Below are 26113 nucleotides of genomic sequence, written 5' to 3' on the forward strand. Positions count from 1 at the left end.
CAGGATTTATATAGTATTATTATACAGGATTTATATATTATTATCATACAGGATTTATATATTATTATTATTATACAGGATTTATATATTATTATTATACAGGATTTATATATTATTATCATACAGGATTTATATATTATTATTATACAGGATTTATATATTATTATTATCATACAGGATTTATATATTATTATTATTATTATACAGGATTTATATATTATTATCATACAGGATTTATATATTATTATCATACAGGATTTATATATTATTATTATTATTATACAGGATTTATATATTATTATTATTCAGGATTTATATATTATTATCATACAGGATTTATATATTATTATTATACAGGATTTATATATTATTATTATACAGGATTTATATATTATTATTATTATTATACAGGATTTATATATTATTATTATTCAGGATTTATATATTATTATCATACAGGATTTATATATTATTATTATACAGGATTTATATATTATTATCATACAGGATTTATATATTATTATTATACAGGATTTATATATTATTATTATACAGGATTTATATATTATTATCATACAGGATTTATATATTATTATTATACAGGATTTATATATTATTATTATACAGGATTTATATATTATTATTATTATACAGGATTTATATATTATTATTATTATTATACAGGATTTATATATTATTATTATACAGGATTTATATATTATTATCATACAGGATTTATATATTATTATTATTATTATACAGGATTTATATATTATTATCATACAGGATTTATATTATTATCATTATTATTCAGGATTTATATATTATTATCATACAGGATTTATATATTATTATTATACAGGATTTATATATTATTATTATTATACAGGATTTATATATTATTATCATACAGGATTTATATATTATTATTATACAGGATTTTTATATTATTATCATACAGGATTTATATATTATTATTATACAGGATTTATATATTATTATTATACAGGATTTATATATTATTATCATACAGGATTTATATATTATTATTATACAGGATTTATATATTATTATTATACAGGATTTATATATTATTATTATACAGGATTTATATATTATTATCATACAGGATTTATATATTATTATCATACAGGATTTATATATTATTATTATACAGGATTTATATATTATTATTATACAGGATTTATATATTATTATTATACAGGATTTATATATTATTATTATACAGGATTTATATATTATTATTATACAGGATTTATATAGCACCAACAGTTTGCTCAGCACTTTACACTATGAGGGCAGACATTACAGTAACCATAGAATGCTATAGGGGAGGGATTGGAGGTCCCGGCTCATTAGACACACACAACATTTATTCATGACAAGTATTCATTTAGTGCCAACAATTTGCGCAGTGCTTTACATACTATGCACTTCCATCAGTTCCTGGCCCCAGGAGCTTACAATCTAAGGTCCTTATCACATACACATAAGGGGCCAATTTATCAGGAAAGTGATTTTTTTTTTGGTCTGTATCACCTTGCCTCATGTTGTATTGTTGCAATATATGAATTCATAATATAAGCGGGGATAAGTCTTCTACTTGTTTAGCAGAATTAGGGTGCAAGTCATCTAGGTTGGTGCGGTGGCAGCGGGCCATCTTAGGAGAGTTTCATTGACCTCTATGGGAGATGCCTGGCATGTCATGAAGGGTCTTATCTATCCTGAGGACTTGTCATGTAAGCATGGGCGTCCGCTAGGGTTGATACATCATCCCTTTAATCCAGGACACATATGAATTACTCGGGTTCTGAGGCTGATTTAATGCAGATAAGGCACCAAGTGAGTTTAATTACCACCTTTATCAGCCACAGAACCTGTGTAATTAATGTGCGTCCTGGATTAAAGGCATGACGTGGCAACCCTAGCGTCCACTGGAGGGGTCAACCCCCCCCAGAGCAAGGTATCCACACACAGACACCTAGGGCCGATCCTGGGCAGGTGCACCGCGCCCAGGCACCACAAGCTGCCGCAAAGGGGGGAGGGGCACCAAAGCTGTGACAGTCACTTACTGTTTCATTCAGCAGCTGCAGCGCCGCTCCAACTCCGTAGACCCTCTTATTGCACCATCCCCTGGCCTCTCTGCTGCCCGCTGCACTGGTTGCTAGACTTGCCTGGCATCTAGCAACCAGTGACGTGAGGTCATGAGGCCGAGGCAAGGCCCCAGCATTCAGACCGGAGGAGGAACTTCTTCCTCCCTCGCGCCTGGTCAAGTTTGGCTCCACCCACCTTCTCCAGGTAGCACGGCTCAGAGCCTGAGGGAAGGAAGGGAGCGCGCATGAAGAGTGCGAGCGGTCCACCTGCACCAGCACCTGCCTGAGGTGTCCATGTTCTGGAACTCATCTAACAGCCCTTGTATAATTGCGGTCAAGGTGTTAAATTTATTAATCCATGATAGACATGGGGGGAGATATCAATGCTAACCTTCTAAAAAATGCTCTTTACCTGGCTGTAATGCTGACCCCGTGGGTCTGCATGCTTTCTAAGCCAGAGCCTGTATGCACCCCCCCCCCCCCCCCCCCCCCGAAAAAAAGTTCTGCAGACGCCCTTGGGGTAATCTGACTGTGATTGGCTGGAAACCTTTACTTTATGATTGGGTGCATATTTCAATCCTTAATGTAAGTGGAGATTAATCCATTGACCAATCATGTGTTGGCTTGTGTCTTACCTTGCCGTAGAACTCTATAAGTGATGGATGATGGTAATGATTGGCAGAGCGCTCCTATACTGCAGAGGACTTCATACACCAAGGACAATATGGGGCTATTCTTGCCTAAAGGCTGTTGCTAGTGGAGATGACAAATGATTGAGAACTATCGGGGGCTAAAAGGGAAAGAAGTGGAATTCACGTATTGAATCCACTTACTCCAAAAGTATCATCCGAAAGACAATCCAGGCAAAAGGAACGAGGGCTTTAAATGTCCCTGAGAGGAAGATCCCTTGAGCTCCTCCACAACTAACCTGCTGTGGCTTCCAAGTGTCACACACGGTCCCCAACTTGGCTCTGCTGAAACTTTCCCAACTTCTTCACCATCCCCGGCTAATGAAAAAGGCTGCTCTGGTACTTCTTCAGTCTCCACAGAACCTGGCCTCTGATAACAGGAGAGATTGTCCCTTGCTGGTGACTGTGTCTCCTTCACCTCTGACTCTGGTTCTCGCTTGCCTCTGGTGACAGGAGTGGTCGTCTCTGATGGCAACTGCTTTCCTTCACCTGGTGGCAACTACTTGGTTCTCCGGCTGGCAGAACCCCCTGCAACTTGGCTGGGCTCCAAGCCTGAAGCCCCAACCCCGCACTGCTTGCTTCCAACCTGGATCGGCCTCAGACCGCCTAGCATCCAGGTACTCTCGGATAGGCCTCAGGCTTCTGGCCTAGCAGCCGGGAGCTTCTCAACACACGTCCACCTAGACGGCCATCCAGATGGCACCGAACCCCCGATCACCTGACTCCTCCCGAATAAATAGGCTCTCCCAGCACGCCAAGGGCAAAGAAACCCCTGCCAATTATCTGGGACAACCCATCCGCTCCTAGTCTGGATTTACCATGGCCTGGTCCATCTAATGCCACAGGTAACAATGCCACCTAGTGACAGAAGAGAGAGGTGCATCAACCCAGATTTAGGAAAAGGTCAGTGGATCACCCTAACAATCAGCCAGGCTGGTTACCACCTAGAAAACTAAATTTGTCATGTAATACATAGATATGATAGACTAGGGATAGACTAGACTGGGAAATAAATGCATGTATAAAAACTCAGAACAGAACATTGCTTGTATTGTACCAAACCATAAAACATATAAAAAGTGCTGCGCAAATAAAAGTCCTTAAATAAAATAAATGTATAAAAATGGAGTGCTCCAGGCCACCTGTGGATTGCAGTGATGCTGTGTGTGGAATATTTCTGGTTGCTCCAAATTGTTGATAAAGATGTTTAATCTAACACACTCTACAATTGGAGGACATTTGGTCAAAAGGCTTTACCAGGGTTGAAAATATATTTATTGGTAGTTTAACAGAAAATACATGGAACAACGTATAAAGTTACAGTCCGGAGACAGTCACAAGTAAACATGTATGTGAAGTAAAGGAGGAACCAACAACCACACAGATTGATCCATCTATGGTTATAAGCGGTGTGACCTGTTTCAGGTCGAATGTCTGAGGTGAGGGGCCATCCATGCCCGGTGGAGGGATTTGTCACCATCCAGATATTGATCTCAGCTTAATTGTCACTGGTGGTCTTTGTCTTCTGATTTTGTCACTCCATTTTTATACATTTATTTTATTTAAGGACTTTTATTTGCGCAGCACTTTTTATATGTTTTATGCTTTTGAGGTATTTCTTTGAATTGACCTTAGTGCCTGCTTGCATTTATTGTGTTAAGTCCATTTATTAGTCAGCGCTAGGGATGAGCCGAACACCCCCCTGTTCGGTTCGCACCAGAACATGCGAACAGGAAAAAAATTTGTTCGAACACGCGAACACCGTTAAAGTCTATGGGACATGAACATGAATAATCAAAAGTGCTAATTTTAAAGGCTAATATGCAAGTTATTGTCATAAAAAGTGTTTGGGGACCCGGGTCCTGCCCCAGGGGACATGGATCAATGCAAAAAAAAGTTTTAAAAACGTCCGTTTTTTCAGGAGCAGTGATTTTAATAATGATTAAAGTCAATCAATAAAAGTGTAATATCCCTTTAAATTTCATACCTGGGGGGTGTCTATAGTGTGCCTGTAAAGGGGCGCATGTTTCCCGTGTTTAGAACAGTCTGACAGCAAAGTGACATTTTGAAGGAAAAAACACATTTAAAACTACCGCGGCTATTGCATTGCAGACAATACACATAGAAGTTCATTGATAAAAACGGCATGGGAATTCCCCACAGGGCAACCCCGAACCAAAATAAAAAAAAAAATGATGTGGGAGTCCCCCTAAATTCCATACAAGGCCCTTCAGGTCTGGTATGGATATTAAGGGGAACCCCAGCCAAAATTAAAAAAAAAAAATTGACGTGGGGTTCCCCCTAAATTCCATACCAGACCCTTCAGGTCTGGTATGGATTTTAAGGGGAACCCCGCGCCAAAAAAAAAAAAAAAAAACGGCGTGGGGTCCCCCCAAATATCCATACCAGACCCTTATCCGAGCACGCAACCTGGCAGGCCGCAGGAAAAGAGGGGGGGACGAGAGTGCGGCCCCCCCCCCTCCTGAACCGTACCAGGCCACATGCCCTCAACATTGGGAGGGTGCTTTGGGGTAGCCCCCCAAAACACCTTGTCCCCATGTTGATGAAGACAAGGGCCTCATCCCCACAACCCTGGCCGGTGGTTGTGGGGGTCTGCGGGTGGGGGGCTTATCGGAATCTGGAAGCCCCCTTTAACAAGGGGACCCCCAGATCCCGGCCCCCCCCCTGTGTGAAATGGTAAGGGGGTACTTACCCCTACCATTTCACTAAAAAACTGTCAAAAATGTTAAAAATGACAAGAGACAGTTTTTGACAATTCCTTTATTTAAATGCTTCTTCTTTCATCTTCTTCTTCTTCTGGTTCTTCTGGCTCTTCTGGTTCTTCCTCCGGCGTTCTCGTCCAGCATCTCCTCCGCGGCGTCTTCTATCTTCTTCTCCTCGGGCCGCTCCGCACCCATGGCATGAGGGGAGGCTCCCGCTCTTCTCTTCATCTTCTTCTCTTCTTCATCTTCTTCTTCTTCTTCTCTTCTTCCTTCTTCTCTTCTTCATGTCTTCTCCGGGCCGCTCCGCAGCCATGCTGTGGCATGGAGGGAGGCTCCCGCTGTGTGACGGCGTCTCTTCGTCTGACGGTTCTTAAATAACGGGGGGCGGGGCCACCCGGTGACCCCGCCCCCCTCTGACGCACGGTGACATGACGGGACTTCCCTGTGGCATTCCCCGTGACGTCACAGGGAAGTCCCTCAAGTCACCGTGCGTCAGAGGGGGGCGGGGTCACCGGATGGCCCCGCCCCCCGTTATTTAAGAACCGTCAGATGAAGAGACGCCGTCACACAGCGGGAGCCTCCCTCCATGCCAGCATGGCTGCGGAGCGGCCCGGAGAAGACATGAAGAACAGAAGAAGGAAGAAGAGAAGAAGAAGAAGAAGATGAAGAAGAAGATGAAGAAGAGAAGAAGATGAAGAGAAGAGCGGGAGCCTCCCCCCCCATGCCATGGGTGCGGAGCGGCCCGAGGAGAAGAAGATAGAAGACGCCGCGGAGAAGATGCTGGACGAGAACGCCGGAGGAAGAACCAGAAGAGCCAGAAGAACCAGAAGAAGAAGAAGATGAAAGAAGAAGCATTTAAATAAAGGAATTGTCAAAAACTGTCTCTTGTCATTTTTAAAATTTTTGACAGTTTTTTAGTGAAATGGTAGGGGTAAGTACCCCCTTACCATTTCACACAGGGGGGGGCCGGGATCTGGGGGTCCCCTTGTTAAAGGGGGCTTCCAGATTCCGATAAGCCCCCCGCCCGCAGACCCCCACAACCACCGGCCAGGGTTGTGGGGATGAGGCCCTTGTCTTCATCAACATGGGGACAAGGTGTTTTGGGGGGCTACCCCAAAGCACCCTCCCAATGTTGAGGGCATGTGGCCTGGTACGGTTCAGGAGGGGGGGGGGCCGCACTCTCGTCCCCCCCTCTTTTCCTGCGGCCTGCCAGGTTGCGTGCTCGGATAAGGGTCTGGTATGGATTTTTGGGGGGACCCCACGCCGTTTTTTTTTTTTTTTTTTGGCGCGGGGTTCCCCTTAAAATCCATACCAGACCTGAAGGGTCTGGTATGGAATTTAGGGGGAACCCCACGTCAATTTTTTTTTTAAATTTTGGCTGGGGTTCCCCTTAATATCCATACCAGACCTGAAGGGCCTTGTATGGAATTTAGGGGGACCCCCACATCATTTTTTTTTTTATTTTGGTTCGGGGTTGCCCTGTGGGGAATTCCCATGCCGTTTTTATCAATGAACTTCTATGTGTATTGTCGGCAATGCAATAGCCGCGGGTAGTTTTAAATGAGTTTTTTCCTTCCAAATGTCATTTTGCTGTCAGACTGTTCTAAACACGGGAAACATGCGCCCCTTTACAGGCATACTATAGACACCCCCCAGGTATGAAATTTAAAGGGATATTACACTTTTATTGTTTGACTTTAAGCATTAATAAAATCACTGTTCCTGAAAAAACGTCCGTTTTTAAAACTTTTTTTTGCATTGATCCATGTCCCCTGGGGCAGGACCCGGGTCCCCAAACACTTTTTATGACAATACCATGCATATTAGCCTTTAAAATTAGCACTTTTGATTTCTCCCATAGACTTTTAAAGGGTGTTCCACGGCATTCGAATTTGCCGCGAACACCCCAAATTGTTCGCTGTTCGGCGAACTTGCGAACAGCCAATGTTCCAGTAGAACATGAGTTCGACTCGAACTCGAAGCTCATCCCTAGTCAGCGCTGAATTTCATTATCATTTTTTTTTGTATTGTACCAATACAGATTCAGATCTTCAAACCTTTTTGCGGCACTATGGCCTCTTCCTCTGGGGCGGGTCATTTCTAATACGTACTGTATATACAAGTTCTGTTGATTTATCTGTAATACAGATCCTATGATAAGACTAGGGGCAGTATAGACAGAAGACCATTATCCTACCAGAACGTCTATGGAGTATGGAGGAGAGTGGAGACCCGGAAGGCAAACCAGGCAAACTCACATCTTTTTGGGGGCAGGAATCTCTGGCATTTTCATCCACTGAATCGTCATTAATGTTCAGATCTCCGTGTTGGTGTCACATTTCTGATTCTGACCTGTGTCGTGTGTTGGGGGAATCGGGAACGTCAGAAATGTTCGCTGTTTGTCGTTATTGTTGTAACTTTCTCAATGTAAGAATTGTGGATCAGCCAAAAGATTTCCTTCACACCAGAACCAAGATCCCAGCACTTGGCTGATCATTATAGATGAAATGCCAGGTAATCTGGAGTCTACGGGAGGTGCCCGCTGGAACTTTTGTAAATCTGTGGGCCTGAGAATTGGGGTGGATCAGGGGGTGGGGCCAACACTGTCTAATAGTGGTACACATCCTGCCCTGGGGTTATATATGGGACTAACAATGGTGAAGGAAGAAATTCCCCGATATTGGTGGGATACGTCACATGACAAGGGGGGATGGGAAAAAGGACAGTCCATCCTCAGGGGGTAACCGTTCTGAGGGGGGGGGGGGGGGGGTCTGTTCTCAGTGGGCACCTCCTCTTCCTGTTCTCTCCTACACATAGTAGGATGCTATGACTAATAGAAGATCATTAAATAGCCACCAACCCAACATCACCAGACTAAAGATCCAGTCCACCCAAAAGTGTCATTCCTGGTGTAGGTGGAGTCATCTACAGTATATGTGTCTTTTGGTAACTCCATCCCATAGTATTTGGCTTACATTTGTGACCCGGGAACTTGGCACAGGGATGGTGGGAACCCCTCATAATGGGCACAGCGGGTGTACAGACCCGGGAACTCAGCACAGGGATGGTGGGAACCCCTCATAATGGGCACAGCGGGTGTACAGACCCGGGAACTCAGCACAGGGATGGTGAGAACCCCTCATAATGGGCACAGCGGGTGTACAGACCCAGGAACTCAGCACAGGGATGGTGAGAACCCCTCATAATGGGCACAGCGGGTGTACAGACCCAGGAACTCAGCACAGGGATGGTGGGAACCCCTCATAATGGGCACAGCGGGTGTACAGACCCGGGAACTCAGCACAGGGATGGTGGGAACCCCTCATAATGGGCACAGCGGGTGTACAGACCCGGGAACTCAGCACAGGGATGGTGGGAACCTCTCATAATGGGCACAGCGGGTGTACAGACCCGGGAACTCAGCACAGGGATGGTGAGAACCCCTCATAATGGGCACAGCGGGTGTACAGACCCGGGAACTCAGCACAGGGATGGTGGGAACCCCTCATAATGGGCACAGCGGATGTACAGACCCGGGAACTCAGCACAGGGATGGTGAGAACCCCTCATAATGGGCACAGCGGGTGTACAGACCCGGGAACTCAGCACAGGGATGGTGGGAACCCCACATAATGGGCACAGCGGGTGTACAGACCCGGGAACTCAGCACAGGGATGGTGAGAACCCCTCATAATGGGCACAGCGGGTGTACAGACCTGGGAACTCAGCACAGGGATGGTGAGAACCCCTCATAATGGGCACAGCGGGTGTACAGACCTGGGAACTCAGCACAGGGATGGTGAGAACCCCTCATAATGGGCACAGCGGGTGTACAGACCCGGGAACTCAGCACAGGGATGGTGAGAACCCCTCATAATGGGCACAGCGGGTGTACAGACCCGGGAACTCAGCACAGGGATGGTGAGAACCCCTCATAATGGGCACAGCGGGTGTACAGACCCGGGAACTCAGCACAGGGATGGTGGGAACCCCTCATAATGGGCACAGCGGGTGTACAGACCCGGGAACTCAGCACAGGGATGGTGGGAACCCCTCATAATGGGCACAGCAGGTGTACAGACCCGGGAACTCAGCACAGGGATGGTGTGAACCCCTCATAATGGGCACAGCGGGTGTACAGACCTGGGAACTCAGCACAGGGATGGTGGGAACCCCTCATAATGGGCACAGCGGGTGTACAGACCCGGGAACTCAGCACAGGGATGGTGGGAACCCCTCATAATGGGCACAGCGGGTGTACAGACCCGGGAACTCAGCACAGGGATGGTGAGAACCCCTCATAATGGGCACAGCGGGTGTACAGACCTGGGAACTCAGCACAGGGATGGTGAGAACCCCTCATAATGGGCACAGCGGGTGTACAGACCCGGGAACTCAGCACAGGGATGGTGGGAACCCCTCATAATGGGCACAGCGGGTGTACAGACCCGGGAACTCAGCACAGGGATGGTGAGAACCCCTCATAATGGGCACAGCGGGTGTACAGACCCAGGAACTCAGCACAGGGATGGTGTGAACCCCTCATAATGGGCACAGCGGGTGTACAGACCCGGGAACTCAGCACAGGGATGGTGGGAACGCCTCTTAATGGGCACAGCGGGTGTACAGACCCAGGAACTCAGCACAGGGATGGTGTGAACCCCTCATAATGGGCACAGCGGGTGTACAGACCCGGGAACTCAGCACAGGGATGGTGAGAACCCCTCATAATGGGCACAGCGGGTGTACAGACCCGGGAACTCAGCACAGGGATGGTGAGAACCCCTCATAATGGGCACAGCGGGTGTACAGACCCGGGAACTCAGCACAGGGATGGTGGGAACCCCTCATAATGGGCACAGCGGGTGTACAGACCCGGGAACTCAGCACAGGGATGGTGGGAACCCCTCATAATGGGCACATCAGGTGTACAGACCCGGGAACTCAGCACAGGGATGGTGGGAACCCCTCATAATGGGCACAGCGGGTGTACAGACCCGGGAACTCAGCACAGGGATGGTGAGAACCCCTCATAATGGGCACAGCAGGTGTACAGACCCGGGAACTCAGCACAGGGATGGTGAGAACCCCTCATAATGGGCACAGCGGGTGTACAGACCCAGGAACTCAGCACAGGGATGGTGAGAACCCCTCATAATGGGCACAGCGGGTGTACAGACCCGGGAACTCAGCACAGGGATGGTGGGAACCCCTCATAATGGGCACAGCGGGTGTACAGACCCGGGAACTCAGCACAGGAATGGTGAGAACCCCTCATAATGGGCACAGCGGGTGTACAGACCCGGGAACTCAGCACAGGGATGGTGAGAACCCCTCATAATGGGCACAGCGGGTGTACAGACCCGGGAACTCAGCACAGGGATGGTGAGAACCCCTCATAATGGGCACAGCGGGTGTACAGACCCGGGAACTCAGCACAGGGATGGTGAGAACCCCTCATAATGGGCACAGCGGGTGTACAGACCCGGGAACTCAGCACAGGGATGGTGGGAACGCCTCTTAATGGGCACAGCGGGTGTACAGACCCAGGAACTCAGCACAGGGATGGTGAGAACCCCTCATAATGGGCACAGCGGGTGTACAGACCCGGGAACTCAGCACAGGGATGGTGAGAACCCCTCATAATGGGCACAGCGGGTGTACAGACCCGGGAACTCAGCACAGGGATGGTGGGAACCCCTCATAATGGGCACAGCGGGTGTACAGACCCGGGAACTCAGCACAGGAATGGTGAGAACCCCTCATAATGGGCACAGCGGGTGTACAGACCCGGGAACTCAGCACAGGGATGGTGAGAACCCCTCATAATGGGCACAGCGGGTGTACAGACCCAGGAACTCAGCACAGGGATGGTGAGAACCCCTCATAATGGACACAGCGGGTGTACAGACCCGGGAACTCAGCACAGGGATGGTGGGAACCCCTCATAATGGGCACAGCGGGTGTACAGACCCAGGAACTCAGCACAGGGATGGTGAGAACCCCTCATAATGGGCACAGCGGGTGTACAGACCCGAGAACTCAGCACAGGGATGGTGGGAACCCCTCATAATGGGCACATCAGGTGTACAGACCCGGGAACTCAGCACAGGGATGGTGGGAACGCCTCTTAATGGGCACAGCGGGTGTACAGACCCAGGAACTCAGCACAGGGATGGTGAGAACCCCTCATAATGGGCACAGCGGGTGTACAGACCCAGGAACTCAGCACAGGGATGGTGGGAACCCCTCATAATGGGCACAGCGGGTGTACAGACCCGGGAACTCAGCACAGGGATGGTGAGAACCCCTCATAATGGGCACAGCGGGTGTACAGACCCGGGAACTCAGCACAGGGATGGTGAGAACCCCTCATAATGGGCACAGCGGGTGTACAGACCCAGGAACTCAGCACAGGGATGGTGAGAACCCCTCATAATGGGCACAGCGGGTGTACAGACCCGGGAACTCAGCACAGGGATGGTGAGAACCCCTCATAATGGGCACAGCGGGTGTACAGACCCGGGAACTCAGCACAGGGATGGTGGGAACCCCTCATAATGGGCACAGCGGGTGTACAGACCCAGGAACTCAGCACAGGGATGGTGAGAACCCCTCATAATGGGCACAGTGGGTGTACAGACCCAGGAACTCAGCACAGGGATGGTGAGAACCCCTCATAATGGGCACAGTGGGTGTACAGACCCAGGAACTCAGCACAGGGATGGTGTGAACCCCTCATAATGGGCACAGCGGGTCCTGTCCTCTGTCTGTCCTCGTGATATCGATGATGAATTGGGTACATACACCCCGGGGATCTCCTACACTAACGGTTTTCTTTTCCCTCCTGGCAGTTGGCGGGTTGGAAGAATTGATCAAAAAATTCAACAAGAACCTGGTACTGTATGGACTGTGCCGAGTGCCGGACCCCAACACCCAGGGACCCCGATTCATCCTCATATACTGGGTAAGATTTCCCCACATGGGGGAACTCCTCCTGTACTACTGGTGGAAGTAGTATTAGTGGTAGTCATAGGACTAACAGTAGTAGTAGTGAGAGTAGTAGTTGTAGTATTTGTAGTAGTAGTTGTAGTAATGGTAGTGGTTTTAGTACAATGCCTTGAAAAAGTATTCACACCCCTTGAAATTCCCCACATTTTGTTACAACCAAAAACGTAAATGTATTTTATTGGGATTTTATGTGATAGACCAACACAAAGTGTCACATAATTGTGAAGTGGAAGGAAAATGATAAATGATACAAATAAATATGTGAAAAGTGTGGGGGAGGGGCATTTGTATGGCGCCCCCCGGAGTCAATACTTTGTAGAACCCCCTTTCTCTACAAGTCTTTTTGGGGATGTCTCTACCAGCTTTGCACATCTAGAGAGGACATTTCTGCCCATTCTTCTTTGTAAAATATCTCAAGTTCTGTCAGATTGGATGGAGAACGTCTGTGATCAGCAATTTTCAAGTCTTGCCACAGATTCTCAATGTGATTTAGGTCTGGACTGTGACTGGGCCATTCTAACACATGAATATGCTTTGATCTAAACCATTCCATTGTAGATCTGGCTGGATGTTTCGGGTCGTTGTCCTGCTGGAAGGTGAACCTCCGCCCCAGTCTCAAGTCTTTTGTGGACTCTAACAGGTTTTCTTCTAAGATTGTCCTGTATTTGTCTCCATCCATCTTCCCATCAACTCTGACCAGCTTCCCTGTCCCTGCTGAAGAAAACCATCCCCACCACATGATTCTGCCACCACCATGTTTCACGGTGGGGATGGTGTGTTCAGGGTGATGTGCAGTGTTAGTTTTCCCCACACATAGCGTTTTGCTTTTAGGCCATAAAGTTGAATTTTGGTCTCCTCTGACCAGATCACCTTCTTCCACATGTTTGCTGTGTCCTCCACATGGCTTCTCACAAACTACAAACAGGACTTCTTATGACTTTCTTTCACCAATGTCTTTCTTCTTGTCACTCTTCCATAAAGGGCAGATTTGTGGAGAACACGACTAATAGTTGTCCTGTGGACAGATTCTCCCACCTGAGCTGTGGATCTCTGCAGCTCCTCCAGAGTTACCATGGACCTCTTGGCTCTTCTCTGATGAATGCTCTCCTTGCCCGGCCGGTCAGTTTAGGTGGACGGCCATGTCTTGGTAGGTTTGCAGTTGTGCCATACTCTTTCCATTTTCCGATGATGGATTGAACAGAGCTCCGTGAGATGTTCAAAGCTTGGGAGATCTTTTTATAACCTAACCCTGCTTTATACTTCTCCACAACTTTATCCCTGACCTGTCTGGTGTGTTCCTTGGCTTTCATGATGCTGTTTGTTCACTAAGGTTCTCTAACAAAACTCTGAGGGCTTCACAGAACAGCTGCATTTATACCGAGAACAAATGACACACAGGTGGACTCTATTTACTAATTAGGTGACTTCTGAAGGCAATTGGTTCCTCTAGATTTTAGTTAGGGGTATCAGAGTAAAGGGGGTGAATACAAATGCCCCTCCCCCACACTTTTCACAGATTTATTTGTATCATTTATCATTTTCCTTCCACTTCACAATTATGTGACACTTTGTGTTGGTCTATCACATAAAATCCCAATAAAATACATTTACATTTTTGGTTGCAAGATGACAAAATGTGGGAAATTTCAAGGGGTATGAATACTTTTTCAAGGCACTGTAGTAGAAATTGTTGTACTAGTAGTGATAGCAGTAGTAACAGCAGTATTAGTAATAATAACAGTAGTGTTTGTGCAGCAGTAGGGGGTGGTAGTGGGTGGTAGTAGTAGTAGTAGTAGTAGTAGTAGTGGTTGCTGTAGTAACAGCAGTGGTAGCAGTAATTTTAGTAGTAGTGGTAGGGGGGTTAGTAGTAATAATAGTAGTTGTAGTAGTAGGACTAGTAGTGGGAGCAGTATTATTAGTAGTAATAGTAATAGTCATACTAGTAGTAGTAGTAAAAGTAGTAGTCATACTAGTATTAGTAGTAGTAGTAGTCATACTAGTAGTAGTAACAAAAGTAGTAGTCATACTACTATTACTAGTAGTATAAGTAGTGTGAGTTAATAGTAGCAGTCATACTAGTAGCAGTATTAGTAATAGTAGTAGTAGTATGAGTTACTAGTAGTAATATTAGTAATAGTAGTAGTCCTACTACTACTAGTAGTAGTAGTATGAGTTAATAGTAGTACTCATACTAGTAATAGTATAAGTTAATAGTAGTAGTCATACTAGTAGAAGTATTAGTAATAGTAGTAGTCATACTAATAGTAGTATTAGTAGTAGTAGTAGTAGTAGCAGTATGAGTTACTAGTAGTAGTCATACTAGTAGTAGTATTAGCATTAGGCCCTTTAATAGCCCCCTCTTGGTAAGTGCTGGCCCTATGGGGCAGTTGGACAGAAGATCGAGGACACCGTAGGAGCAGTCACAGTGTCAGAGTCTATCTTGAGTCTATAGTAAATCTGACCCCAGACACCGATTGCCAATTCCTGGATTGGGGGATGAGGAATCTTTCCTCTGTGACTCTCTCCCCCCCAGAGATCCCGCCACATCTTTGGGCCCCCATCACAGGTCCCAGGCCGAGTTCAGATCCGTCCAGGAGGGGGAGAGAGAACACACCCCGAACATATTTATATCTGCCCCACCACACCCCAGAACAAGAATCTCCAGGATTGGTCAGAGAGGTATTCATAACTCGGTGATCTTCCTTCCCACTCTGATTACTGGAACTTCCATGACAGCCTACCTACAAACATACTAAGTTTAATGAGGGACCTTTAGAGGAGGAGCCAAAGTGAGGCCATTGGACCAACTTCCCTGGATATTGTACTGATACCATGACAGGACTGCTCATCTGGTCCCATGATTTAGACTGGTGGAGGAGTAGAGGTGAGGACATCATATTGTCTTCTCTGGACATTTTACTGATCCTAGACATGACTCCTCTTCCGGTCTCATGACTTAGACTGGTGGAGGAGCAGAGGTGAGGACATTGGACCATCTTCCCTGGACATTGTACTGATGTCACTGAAAGAGCGGTGGTGAGGACATCATATTGTCTTCTTTGGACAGCAGAGGTGAGGATGTTATATTGTCTTCTTTGGACATTGTACTGATATCATGACATGACTCCTCTTCTGGTCCCATGACTCAGACTGGTGGAGGAGCAGAGGTGAGGACATATTTTTTTCTCTGGATGTTGTACTGGTACCAGGCATGATGCCTCCTCTGGTCCCATGATTTAGACTGGTGGAGGAGTAGAGGTGAGGACATTATATTGTCTTCTCTGGACATGACTTAGACTGGTGGAGGAGCAGAGGTGAGGACATTGTACTGATACCATGACAAGACTCCTCATGTGGTCCCATGGCTCAGACTGGTGGAGGAGTAGAGGTGAGGACATCATATTGTCTTCTCTGGACATGACTTAGACTGGTGGAGGAGCAGAGGTGAGGACATTGTATTGATACCATGACAAGACTCCTCATGTGGTCCCATGGCTCAGACTGGTGGAGGAGCAAAAGTGAGGACATTGGACCATCTTCCCTGGACATTGTACTGATATCATGACATGACTCCTTCCCACTCTGATTACTGGAACTTCCTCGACAGTAACAGGCAGGAGCAATCAACCCACTGAGCTAAGGGAAGACCTGCAGAGCCCAGAGAAGGGAGAACAGAGCTCAGGCTGACTACAGCCTAGCTACAAACATACTAAGTTCAATGAGGGACCTTTGGATGGTTGTCACCCAAATGGCGGGGGGTGCAGGGGCAGTTTTTAGGGAACACACTGCTGAAGTTTAATCAGCATACATTTGCCTACCCTGATCCCCCCCCCCCCCTAGTTTCCATCACATTCACATGCCTAGCCTTGACCTGCGTTCTCTGTCCTAGTGGGACCTGGAAAATATCACCCTGTCCTCCCCAATCTTTCCACTTTCTCTCATGGCAGGTCGGTGAAAACGTGGACGCATCCCGGAAAGAGGTCAGCACCCAGCACCTTCCCGCCATCCGCAGGTTCTTCAAGGTAGGTGGAGGCGTGTGTGTTATGCATACAGACAGGAAGTGAGAGGTTCCATCTTCTTCATTCCCTCACAAACCCCCAGCAGCGGGCGCCACCATTCCTTCTCTGGCGGTAGATGTGGCCTTTTCCTTAAGCAAACCAGTTTCCTGGAGCACAATGTCCCCGTACTGTCCTGAAAACCGCATCATCACTGACTCATTCTGTGGGCTCCATAGTAAGATTGCGTTTGGTGCTCCCCCTGCTGGTCACTGGGTGCTGCAGACTTTAGCTGTGCTATCTCCTGATCACTTTAATACAGTGTAAGCAACCAACTGATCAGCAGATTGCACAGCTAAAGTACTCAACCGGGAGGAGCATGCATGACAAAAGGGATGCCGGGGATGTGTTCTTTCATATAATGCTCTGGAACAGCAGCACGGTGACTACTCCAGCCCTAAAGATCATGACCACACATGATGAAGAACAAAGAGAGAGCTAATTCTGTTATTGTTTGCCCCAAATCCTGAGGGTGACCCGTGTCCACGTGTTGTCTCATCCAGGAGGCCAGTGTCATGCTCCGTGCCCAGCGTATAGAGGACATATCACAGGAGGCCGTGACACAGGCCCTCAACAAAGTGCCACAGCCTACCCGATCCTTTCACAGACCCAGACTTCCCGGATCTCACGATTTGGTGGTGAGTGCCCCCTTTGTATCCTTCATTAGACTGACAATGATATGTGATAGAACACAATCTCCTCCACATAATCCACTGTTATGTGAAAGGTAAGTCCTGTTTTTTCCTCTTCTTTCTTAGGGGACGAATTACACAAAAACCAACCCAGCCATAGAGATGAAGTTCAGTATGAGGGATTCGTTCTGGCAGAGGAATGAGGTGAGGTTTAGGGATGGGTGTAGAGTTATATGTATTGTTCTGGAATCACATGATGCCCCATAATCACCAACCATCCCTGAGATCAGGAGGCCAGATATTAATGAACATAGGACCCCAGGCCCGCTCTCATCCTTGTCCCCCCGCTCTATAGTAACCTCACTATTTTCTCTGCAGAGAGAGGAGGAGAGGCGGAAGGAGCATGAACGCCTGCGGTTACAGGAAGAACGGATTGCGATGGAGAAAGCCAGAATAGAGAGAGAGCGACTGGAAGAAGAGGATAGGGAGCGCCGGATCGAGGAGAAGGAGAGGATGGTAGAGGAGCAGAGGTGAGGACATTGTACCATCTTCTCTGAACATTGTACTGATACCAGACATGACTGAATGGAGCACTGCTCCCCCTCTGATCCCATGACTCAGAGGAGTGGAGGTGAGGACATCATATTGTCTTCTCTGGACAGCAGAGGTGAGGATGTTATATTGTCTTCTCTGGACATTATACTGATATCATGACATGACTCCTCATCTGGTCCCATGACTCAGACTGGTGGAGGAGCGGAGGTGAGGACATCATATTGTCTTCTCTGGACAGCAGAGGTGAGGATGTTATATTGTCTTCTCTGGACATTGTACTGATATCACGACATGACTCCTCATCTGGTCCCATGACTCAGACCGGTGGAGGAGCAGAGGTGAGGACATCATATTGTCTTCTCTGGATATTGTACTGGTACCAGACATGACACCTCCTCTGGTCCGATGACTTAGACTGGTGGAGGAGCCGAGGTGAGGACATTGTATTGATACCATGACAGGACTTCTCATGTGGTCCCATGGCTCAGACTAGTGGAGGAGCAAAAGTGAGGACATTACACCATCTTCCCTGGACATTGTACTGATACCATGAGATGACTGCTCATCTGGTCCCATGATTTAGACTGGTGGAGGAGCAGAGGTGAGGACATCATATTGTCTTCTCTGGACATTGCACTAATACTAAACATGACTCCTCTTCTGGTCCCATGACTCAGACTGGTGGAGGAGCAGAGGTGAGGACATCATATTGTCTTCTCTGGACATTGTACTGAAACTAGACATGACTCCTCTTCTGGTCCCATGACTCAGACTGGTGGAGGAGCGGAGGTGAGGACATCATATTGTCTTCTCTGCACAGCAGAGGTGAGGATGTTATATTGTCTTCTCTGGACATTATACTGATATCATGACATGACTCCTCATCTGGTCCCATGACTCAGACCGGTGGAGGAGCCGAGGTGAGGACATTGTATTGATACCATGACAGGACTCCTTATGTGGTCCCATGGCTCAGACTAGTGGAGGAGCAAAAGTGAGGACATTAGACCATCTTCCCTGGACATTGTACTGATACCATGACATGACTGCTCATCTGGTGCCATACTTTAGACTGATGGAGGAGCAGAGGTGAGGAAATCATATTGTCTTCTCTGGACATTGTACTAAAACTAGACATGACTCCTCTTCCGGTCCCACAATTCAGACTGGTGGAGGAGCAGAGGTGAGGACATCATATTGTGTTCTCTGGACATTGTACTGAAACTAGACATGACTCCTCTTCTGGTCCCATGATTCATACTGGTGGAGGAGCAGAGGTGAGGACATTGTACTGATACCATGACAGGACTCGTCATGTGGTCCCATGGCTCAGACTGGTGGAGGAGCAAAAGTGAGGACATTGGATCATCTTCCCTGGACATTGTACTGATACCATGACATGACTCCTCATCTAGTCCCATGATTTAGACTGCTGAAGGAGCAGAAGTGAGGACATCGAAGTGTCTTCTCTGGACATTGTACTGAACTTGACATGACTCCTCTTCTGGTCCTATGACTCAGACTGGTGGAGGAGCAGAGGTGAGGACATTGGACCATCTTCCCTGGACATTGTACTGAGACCATGACAGGACTCCTTCTCTGGTCCCATGATTCAGACTGGTGGAGGAGCGGAGGTGAGGACATTGTACTGATATCATAACATGAATGAACAGAGCACTGCTCCCCCTCTGGTCCCATGACTCAGAGTGGTGGAGGAGCAGAGGTGAGGACATTGCACTGATACCATGACATGATTCCTTATCTGGTCCCATGACATGACTCAAACTGGTGGGGAAGCAGCGGTGAGGACATCATGTTGTCCTCTCTGGACATCGTACTGATACCAGACAAGAGTGAATGGAGCATTGCTCCCCCTCTGGTCACATGACTTTTATGGATGCCGCTAATGAGTGTGACTCTGCCGCTGGTCACCTGGGTCTCTTGGCAGGTGCTCAGGTCCTTACCCTCTGTGCACGGTCACTGGAATCTTACTGTTGGTCCTCTTGAAGATGTATATTTGTCAGCTTCCTTGTGATGGTGACATTTCATGTCAGACACTTTTTATTTTCATCCCCTTAAACCAAAACCTCTTTGGGCACCCCCTACCATTCACTGCAGTGTCCTAGGTGCATGATAATGCATTGCAGTAATGGATCTTCTAGAACTGAAGCATTGTCGCTGGCTATTTACTAACCTCATTACTGTCTCTGTTTGAATAGGAAGGAGCAGGCGAGACTGGAGGCTGAGCAGAGGAGGACGGAGAAGGCTCGATGGGTGAGTGACAGCTGGGAGTCCATAGGGGTTAGAATTCTCAATACAGGTAAGCAGTTCTCGGTTATCCAGAAGGGGGTGCCCCTGTACACCATTTATCCTAATTCAGGGAGGTGGGAGACTGGTATAAAAACATGGCACCCCTGTCTTGACCGGAACTCCAACAACCCAGCCTAAAACCTCTGTCCTGGCTCAAACCCCTACAGTTCAGTCTAAAACCCCTGTCCTGACCTGAACCGCCACATTCCAGGCTCTCACCTCTGTCCTGACCTGAGTCACCAGAAACCAGCCTCACACTTCTGTCCATGCTCCAAGCCCAACCCTGCACAGCCCAACCTTGCACCTCTTTCCTGTCCCAAACCACTGCAGCTCAAACTCAAACCTCCGTCCTATATTGAAATGCCACCATCCAGCCAAACACTTCTCTCCTAACCTGAACTGCTACACCCTAACCAAACACTTCTGTGCCAGCCTGAACCACCACAGCCCAACCTAACGCTTCTGTCCCAGGTTGAACTGGCACAGCCTCACACCTGTATCTTACCCAGAACCACCACAGCCCAGCCTCACACCTCTATTCTGGCCTAAGCTGCCACAAACCAACCTCACACCTCTGTCCAAACCTGAACTGTCACAGCTGAGCCTTTACACCTCTGACCAAGCTTGACCCACCACAGCTAAAGCCCCATATACACTATCAGATTTTCTGCTGATTTTTTCCTTCATATTTACCAAAACCATTTAATATGAGGTCAAACCTTAGGAGTTTCAATTTGTATGCAATCAGGCAGGCCCTCGCACTACATAGTTTTGGTAAATCTGAAGACAAAAATCAGCAGAAAAACTGATAGTGTGTATGAGGCTTTAGCCTCACACCTCTTACCAAGCTTGACCCACCACAGCTCAGCCTCACACCTCTGACCAAGCTTGACCCACCACAGCTCAGCTTCACACCTCTGACCAAGCTTGACCCACCACAGCTCAGCTTCACACCTCTGACCAAGCTTGACCCACCACAGCTCAGCCTCACACCTCTGACCAAGCTTGACCCACCACAGCTCAGCCTCACACCTCTTACCAAGCTTGACCCACCACAGCTCAGCTTCACACCTCTGACCAAGCTTGACCCACCACAGCTCAGCTTCACACCTCTGACCAAGCTTGACCCACCACAGCTCAGCTTCACACCTCTGACCAAGCTTGACCCAATACAGCTCAGCCTCACACCTCTTACCAAGCTTGACCCAATACAGCTCAGCCTCACACCTCTTACCAAGCTTGACCCAATACAGCTCAGCCTCACACCTCTTGCCAAGCTTGACCCACCATAGCTCAGCCTTGCACCTCCGATTAAGCTTGACCCACCACAGCTCAACCTCACGCCTCTGACCAAGCTTGACCCACCACAGCTCAGCTTCACACCTCTGACCATACTTGACCCACCACAGCTCAGTCTCATACCTCTATCCTGGCCTGAGCTGCCACAAACCAACCTCACACCATTATCCAAATGTGAACTGTCACAGCTCAGCCTCAAACCTCTGACTGAGCCTGAACCAACACAGTCCAGCCTCATACCTCTTTCCTGACCTGAACCATCGCATCCCAGCCTCACACCTCTGTCCTGACCTAAAACCAGCAAATCTCATGCTCACACATCTGTCTGAGCATGAACTGTCTTAACCCAGCCTCACACCTCTTTCCCACCTGAACCACCACAGCCCAGCCTCACACCTCTGACCAAGCTTAACCTATCACAGCTCAGCCTGACACCTCTGACCAAGCTTGAACCACCACAGCTCAGCCTCACACCTCTGACCAAGCTTGAACCACCACAGCTCAGCTTCACAAATCTGACCAAGCTTGAACCACCACAGCTCAGCCTCACACCTCTGACCAAGCTTGAACCACCACAGCTCAGCCTCACACCTCTGACCAAGCTTGACCCACCACAGCTGATCCTCACACCTCTAACCAAGCTTGACCCACCACAGCCCAGCCTCACACCTCTGACTAAGCTTGACTAACCACAGCTCAGCTTCACACCTCTGACCAAGCTTGACCCACCACAGCTCAGCTTCACACCTCTGACCAAGCTTGACCCACCACAGCTCAGCCTCACACCTCTGACCAAGCTTGACCCACCACATCTCAGCTTCACACCTCTGACCAAGCTTGACCCACCACAGCTCAGCTTCACACCTCTGACCAAGCTTGACCCACCACAGCTCAGCATCACACCTCTGACCAAGCTTGACCCACCACAGTTCAGCCTCACACCTCTGACCAAGCTTGACCCACCACAGCTCAGCTTCACACCTCTGACCAAGCTTGACCCACCACAGCTCAGCTTCACACCTCTGACCAAGCTTGACCCACCACAGCTCAGCCTAACACCTCTGACCAAGCTTGACCCACCACAGCTCAGCTTCACACCTCTGACCAAGCTTGATCACCACAGCACAGCCTCACACCTCTGACTAAGCTTGACTAACCACAGCTCAGCTTCACACCTCTGACCAAGCTTGACCCACCACAGCTCAGCTTCACACCTCTGACCAAGCTTGACCCACCACAGCTCAGCCTCACACCTCTGACCAAGCTTGACCCACCACATCTCAGCTTCACACCTCTGACCAAGCTTGACCCACCACAGCTCAGCTTCACACCTCTGACCAAGCTTGACCCACCACAGTTCAGCCTCACACCTCTGACCAAGCTTGACCCACCACAGCTCAGGTTCACACCTCTGACCAAGCTTGACCCACAACAGCTCAGCTTCACACCTCTGACCAAGCTTGATCACCACAGCACGGCCTCGCACCTCTTTCCTGGCCCAAACCACCACAGCTCAGCCTCACACCTCTGACCAAGCTTGAACCACCACAGCTCAGCCTCACACCTCTGACCAAGTTTGAACCACCACAGCTCAGCCTCACACCTCTGACCAAGCTTGACCCACCACAGCTCAGCCTCGCACCTCTTTCCTGGCCCAAACCACCACAGCTCAGCCTCACACCTCTGACCAAGCCTGAGCTGCCCCAAACCAGCCTTACACCTCTGTCCTGACCTAAACAAGCACATCACAGGCTCACGCATCTGTCTAAGCATGAACTGTCTTAACCCATCCTCACACCTCTGTCAAAGCCTGAACAACAACAGCCCAGCCTCACACCTCTTTCCCAGCCTGAACCCCCTAAAAACAGCCCCACACCTCTGTCCAAGCTTGAACCACCAATGCCCAGCCCCACACCTCTGTCCAAGCTTGAACCACCAATGCCCAGCCCCACACCTCTGTTGTCCTGACCTGACATCCCCTCTGACAGAGATCATTGTCCAGATTTCCTTATGGCAGTGTCTTCAGGAAATACAACCAGCCCATGCTGATGTCCTCCTATGTACTCCTATGAGAAGGGTTAATCAGGAAACAGAGCTGTCTCACTGCCAGAGCTCATAGTCCTGAGCTTCTCTGCGAAGCATCTTTAGGAAATACAGCCAGTCTAGTTCATCTGTTGGGAGGTGTTCCCAGGAAGTATACCCAGCCACACTAAGGTAGCTCATAGTCCAGAGCTCCTCGGGGGAGTTTCTTCAGAAAACACAGCTGGTCTCTGGTGGCTTGGAACCTATGATTCTCTAAAATGGAATGCAGCTTCCTCCAGGTTTCGGATGGGGTAACAGTTACATGATTACATAATTCCCATGATGGGAAATAGAATGTGAAACCAGTTATCTTGTCAGGATACCCCAATGCTGATAGTAAAGGAATTTGCCTTTCAGAAGCTTTGCAACATTGTGTCACCAGCCCTGATCACTGATTGGTGGTACACATATAACGTAGGCCAAAGTAGTCACAACAATAGATGTTTCTGAAAGGTTCTCAACCATAAAGGCAAAGTTATTATTGCAGCCGGGTACAAGCTGAACTACATAATCCAGTTCTGATAGACATGGACAGGTCTGGTTATCTGCAGGCTGAGATCTTCTGCTGATGATGTGCTCTTCTGGTTTGGATGTTTCAGGCCCAGCAGCAGAAGGAGTTTGAAGAGGAGATGAAAGGAAGATTTAGGCGCAGTCAGTCCATCGAGATGGCCGCGGTGAGTGTGTCTTCTGCATTACCCATCATCAGTCTTCTTCACATCCCAGCCAATGGGAGATTAAATCTTTATTATGTATCTCAGGTAGTCACTGGGTGCATGGTAGGAAATCCTGCAAGTTGTCCAGGATGGAGGTGGTTGGGGTTCTCCACTGGCTTGGATGAGTTAGTGAAGGAATTGTTGCTGTATGTTTTGAATACAATTCTGCAAATGTTTTACTGTTGTAATAAGGATCTTCAACTCGCTTTGTATCATTTACAGGAGGCGGCAGCACTGGTTTCTGGAAGGTCATTGCACCCCCGGGACATCTTCCGGCAGCATGAGCGCTCTGTATCCTGTTCCAACTCCCCACCATCCACTCCCAGCTCTCCAGGGAGATCTCCATCCAGTGAGTCCAAATCTTTTTCATGGATCACTTAGCTGTGTCTTGGGTACATCAGGGGTAGAATTCCTTTCCCTCCAACTAGCAGTCAAAGCTTCAGATCTGTAGTCAGCCTGAGAAGCAGCTTGTTATCCATTCTCTCCTGCTGGTCATTAGTCAGTCGGTGTTGCTGGTCATTAGTCCATATTGTCTACTGATCTCCAGCATAGAGTTGCAGGCCAGAGATCAGTCTTTGATGGAGGTCATGTGGTCAGTTTATGTTTTTGGATCCGCAGTCATCCCTTAGCTGCAACTCAGTGTTCGGTCTGCTCTGAAGGTTATTTTCCAATCTATCCAATGCATTAATGGTCATCTGTAGATGGGGTGCAGCGAGGCGGAGGCAAAAATGAACTTGTATTGAAGCAATGCAGCAGCAGTTCACGACAACCCTGGTGGGAAGACCGCCCAACCAGGTGCCCTCACGGTTACAGAAAATGTGAACAGAGTGGGTTCCAGCCAGAATGACAGCATCTGTAGAGAGGGGCAGAATGGGGCCTGGCTGTCCCATGACCAATCGGGAAGATGTCCAGAAGAGATGCGACCCTACGCTTTCCCTCCTCGTCAGGAACCTTTCCCTACCGTTAGCACTGTCCCTAACAGAAGGGGTACCTTTCCCTGCACTACCCACTCCCATAAAGAGTGCCAAACCCAGGAGCCGGGGCTTTAACTTCTTCCCGACCACGCTATAGCTGAATGACGGCTACATTACGGTCTCATATTTCCAGGAGGATGTCTATTGATGTCCTCCCATGATCAAGCTTCCCATGCGCCCCCTGCGGAGTGCATCGGCAGGGACCTGTGATCGGGGTAAAGGGCCAATCACAACAGCTCTTTACCATGTGATCAGCTGTGTCCAGTCACAGCTGATCACAGTGTAAACAGGATTTGCCGGTTACCGACAGTCCTCTCCTCATGCAGGTGACATCTACACTGTTAATCAGGGCAGCCCCAACAGTGCCCATCAGTGCAGCCTGTTGGTGCTCATTAATGATGCCTATCATTGCTGCATATCAGAGCAGCCTCATCAGTGCCACCTAATCAGTGCCCTTCAGTACCGCCTCATCAGTGCCCATCAGTGCCCATCAGTGCAGCCTCATCTGCACCCATTAGTGCAGCCTACCAGTACCCATCAGTGCAGCCTTATCAGTGCTTATTAGTGCCCATCAAGGCAGCCTATCAGTGCCCATCAATGCAGCCTTATCAGTGTCCATCAATGATGCCTATCAGTGCCTCCTATCAGTGCCCATCAGTGCTGCCTCTTCAGTGCCCATCAGTGCTGCCTCATCGGTGCCCATCAGTGCAGCCTTATCAGTGCCCATCAGTGCAGCCTTATCAGTGCCCATCAGTTACCTACTTACAAAATTTTATAACAGAAACTAATAAATACTTTTTCTATCTGTCTCAAAAAAAATGATAAAAATGTCATATGGGTACAGTGTTGTATGACCTCCCAATTGTCATTCAAAGTGTGACAGAGCTGAAAGCTGAAAATTGTCCTGGGGAGGAAGGGGGTGTGGGCAAGTGGTTAAATACGCTCTGCCAGACCCA

General features: G+C 48.1%; 1 protein-coding gene across 1 annotated transcript in view; it reads left to right on the forward strand.

Moving 5' to 3' along the window:
- The window catches only part of LOC141129608 (uncharacterized), a 113825-nt gene that overhangs the window by 68626 nt on the left and 19086 nt on the right, over positions 1 to 26113 (forward strand). Inside the window, exons 3-10 of the mRNA XM_073617709.1 lie at positions 12381 to 12493; positions 16485 to 16559; positions 17096 to 17230; positions 17351 to 17428; positions 17603 to 17754; positions 19999 to 20053; positions 24070 to 24144; positions 24406 to 24532. Of these exons, the coding sequence (XP_073473810.1) occupies positions 12381 to 12493; positions 16485 to 16559; positions 17096 to 17230; positions 17351 to 17428; positions 17603 to 17754; positions 19999 to 20053; positions 24070 to 24144; positions 24406 to 24532 (810 nt within the window). The remainder of the gene's footprint in view (positions 1 to 12380; positions 12494 to 16484; positions 16560 to 17095; positions 17231 to 17350; positions 17429 to 17602; positions 17755 to 19998; positions 20054 to 24069; positions 24145 to 24405; positions 24533 to 26113) is intronic.

This window comes from Aquarana catesbeiana, linkage group LG01 (assembly GCF_042186555.1).
Source record: "Aquarana catesbeiana isolate 2022-GZ linkage group LG01, ASM4218655v1, whole genome shotgun sequence".
Lineage (NCBI taxonomy): Eukaryota > Metazoa > Chordata > Amphibia > Anura > Ranidae > Aquarana > Aquarana catesbeiana.